This window comes from Dipodomys ordii, unplaced genomic scaffold (genome assembly GCF_000151885.1).
Source record: "Dipodomys ordii isolate 6190 unplaced genomic scaffold, Dord_2.0 Scaffold156, whole genome shotgun sequence".
Lineage (NCBI taxonomy): Eukaryota > Metazoa > Chordata > Mammalia > Rodentia > Heteromyidae > Dipodomys > Dipodomys ordii.
The window spans coordinates 1,003,340-1,006,820 of record NW_012267372.1 but is presented as its reverse complement, the minus strand read 5'-3'; the positions used below and the strand labels follow the sequence as shown (position 1 = coordinate 1,006,820).

Genomic DNA, 3,481 nt, shown 5'->3' with positions numbered 1-3,481 from the left:
CCCCCCTACCCCCGCCAGTGGTTAAGTCCTACACCTGCTACACCTCACCTTCACCAGCCTCTCTTACATCCAGTCCTTCGGGTTCCTCATCTTCCAGTGGGGTGGAGCTACTGGTGGCCGAGTCCTCCCCAGACCCAGCACAGCGAGCAGCCCAGCCCATCTGGTCTAGCCGAAGCCTCAGGTCCTCCAGGGAACACTGGGCCTGAGGGGGGTCCCCACGGCGTCCAGGCTCAGGGGACTGGCTCAGGCTGGGGATACTCTCCAAGCTGTCCCCCAGGTTGGGCTGTGGGGGCAGGTCTCTTGGTTCGGATACTGAGCGACCCTGGGGCCGAGGGCGCCGGGCAACAGAGTCCCTACGTCCCCCACTGCCCACGACACCGTCAAAAGCAATGTAGGAGAAGGTCAGCTCCCGGGGGGTGCCCCAATCCTGTGATGTGGTCTCCTCCTCGTCCTCTGAGAATTCCCGGGCTGTGTGGAGCTCCCGAAAATCCGAATCATCATTCCCTCCTTCAGTGAGGGAAGAAAGGTCATGAACTTCTCTGGGCAAGAACCCTGACTTGTCCAACCAGGAGCAATCCTTCAAGCCCAGCCCTCACACACCCTCCTCCTGCTCACCTTCTGCAGAATCAGGGGTAGAAGATGCTGTAGATGGAGCTTCTTCTGTGAAAGGAAAAGAAGAAAGTCTGGAGTGTTGCAGTCACAGAAATGGGCTGGTCCTGCCAGCCTTAGATGGTCCAAATTGAAGGTTCTTAGGAGATCTGATGCATAGGACCTTAAAAAAGTTCTGTTTATAATCTGAGAGTCTTTAGGGATCCTGGGCAGTTTCTATTCATTCATTCCTTTGACATGCATTTATTGAACATGTACTATGGCAGGTACTGTTCTTTGTCATTCTTTCTTTTTGTCGGTCATGGGGCTTGAACTCTGGGCCTGGGAACTGTCCCTCAGCTCTTCAGCTCAAGGCTAGTGCTTTACCACTTGAGCCACAGCGCCACTTCCGGCTTTTTTTCTTTTTGCTTATGTGGTGCTGAGGAATCGAACCCAGGGCCTCAGGCATGCAAGGCAAGCGCTCTACCACTGAGCCAACTTTCCAGCGCACTTCTGGTTTTTTCTGCTTATGTGGTGGTGAGGAATCAAACCCAGGGCCTCGTGCATGCAAGGCAAGCGCTCTACCACTGATCCAACCGCCCCAGTCCCTATGGCAGGTACTGTTCTCAGGGATATAACCATGAACCTAACAAGGAAAAAAAAAAATCCTTGACCTCACTGAATTCAACCCTGAGGAAGGAAGAGACAGAAAACCCACAAGTGAACCTATAACTTTGACACAAGTTTGAAGAGGATCAAATAGCAAGGTAAGGCCTGCTCTCTAAGTCCTGGGTGATTCCTGTAAGCTCATCTGCTCAGGAGGCTGAGATCTGAAAATCCTTGGTTCAAAGCTAGCTTGAATAGAAACGTTAGAGATTCTTACCTCCAATTAATGAGTAAAATAACAACAACAACAACAAACTCTTAAGTGGAGGTGTGGCTCAAATGGTAGAGCATCAAACCTGAGTAAAAAAGCTTAGAAAGTTCGAGGCCCTGAGTTTTTAAGTACTAGTATTGGCATACAAACAAAATAACATGTGGAAATCACAAATTCTTAGAATTTGGGCGTCTAGGCACTGAAGACATGCAAATGGGACCTGGTGGGACAGAGGATGACAAACACGCATAGCTCAGGGCTCCTGGCATCAGAGGTCCACGGACCTTTCCCACGGAGACTCCAACCCTCCAAGCTAGCCTGGGGCTCTGCACACCATTAAGAGATTGAAACTGATCTCCCAGCCCCCACCTTCCCTCATCTGGGAAACCAGAGGCCTGAAGCATAGTGGGCCCGCCCTCCCTAGGGTTACCACTAATGAGTGGAAAAGGCCGCTGACGACCCGGGAGTCCTGGCGCCAGCCCAAGGAGGGCTGTTTTCTGGGGACGGGGTGTTGGACAATCGGGGTGAGATTAGGGTTCCCTCTCGGGCAGAAGTCAAGGGTGATGGGCATGCAGATCCCGGTTTTCCCTCCCGGCTTCCTTCTACCCTCCACCCGGCCAGCTGCGGCCAGCACCAGGGTCCGGGGACAGCTCCCTGCGCGCCGCCACCTTCCCAGGCCCGGCCGGGCGCCACGTCCCAGCGCCCGGCGCGCCCCCCGCCCGCCAGCGATCTCCGTGCCCCCACCTCCGCCGGGTTTCACTCGGGTCCTCGGGGTCAGGCTGCCCCCCACTGCCGCCACAGCGCGGGGGGAGGGGAGGACTTCCTTTGTCTCTTTCGCCTCCTCTCCCCACGGCGGCTCTCCTGCGGCCCAGCGCAGTTGGAGACCCCAAAGGGGACCCCGCTCGGGCCTCAGGGCCCCACACTGGGCCCAAGCCGCTCTCTACTCACTGCAATGGGCGAAGACCGGCAGGACCTGCCCCATGGCCCCCCTCGGGCCTGCATCAGGACCCCCGCCCGCTCCGGCCACGCCGCCCTGGGCCTGGGGCTGCGGGTGCTCATCTCCGCCGCGCCCACGATGCCGCCGCCATCCCTGCCGCCTCTGCCTCCACGGCTGCTTCAGCAGCCGCCGTCGCCGTCGCCGCTGTCTGCACGGCTCCGCGCGGGCGGGCGGGGCCCCGGTGGAGAAGGCACTGCAGTGAGGCGGGGGCGGGGCCAGGGGAGGGCGGGGCCAGGCCTAGAGGCGGGGCCGCGGTGGGGAAGGCACTGCAGTGAGGCCTGGGAGGGGGGGGTTGAGGGCACGCCCAGAGGCGGGGCCGCGGTGGGGAAGGCACTGCAGGGAGACCGGGGGCGGAGCCAGGGCGGGGCCTCGGAGGAGAAGGCACTGCAGCGTGATCCAAGGGCGTGGCCAGTCCTAGGGGCGGGGCCAGAGTGAGGAAAGCATTGTAGTGTTGCCGAGGGCGTGGCCATGACCCAGGAGCCAGGCCTGTGGGAGGACCCAAGCTTGTGGGCGGAGTCTTGGCACTGTAACTGGCTGGGAGTGTAGCTCAGGCCGGGTGGGGGGAGGTCCATTCATAAAGCAGGAGGGTGAGGGGGTGGAAAAACACCTGGGAGCAAGGGAAGGGAGTGGTTTGTTGCTTGAGGATTGGGGTTAGGTTCTAGGACTGTGGGGATCCAATGGAGTGGACAAACCCCTAAAGGGTGAGGCCTGCCCCAAAGGGGAGCAATTTTTAGAGCCAAGGGTATGGTGTTTGGGATAGGGTGGAGGGGCTGTAGAATTAAGGCTGTGGGTATCATGGTGAGTTGGGGCAGATTTAGGGTGGTCTTGTGGTGGGCGGGGCTGGGCGGTAGGGTCCAGGCCTAGATTAGCCACCAGAATGGAAAGGAAAAGTACAGTGTTAGGAAAGATTTTCTTTTTCTGGGGCTGGGAAGGTGGCTCAGTGGTAGAGTGTTTGCCTTGCATGCATGAGGCCCTGGGTTTGATTCCTCAGCACCACATAAGCAAAAAGAAAAAAGCCG

General features: G+C 58.3%; 1 protein-coding gene across 1 annotated transcript in view; it reads right to left on the bottom strand.

Moving 5' to 3' along the window:
• Positions 1-2,522, bottom strand: part of Rtn2 (reticulon 2) — an 8,415-nt gene extending 5,893 nt beyond the window's left edge. The window contains exons 1-3 of the mRNA XM_013032653.1: positions 2,414-2,522; positions 616-660; positions 49-507 (exon numbers count right to left, since the gene is read on the bottom strand). Of these exons, the coding sequence (XP_012888107.1) occupies positions 49-507; positions 616-660; positions 2,414-2,447 (538 nt within the window). The 5' untranslated portion in view covers positions 2,448-2,522. The remainder of the gene's footprint in view (positions 1-48; positions 508-615; positions 661-2,413) is intronic.
• Positions 2,523-3,481: the final 959 nt, after the last annotated feature.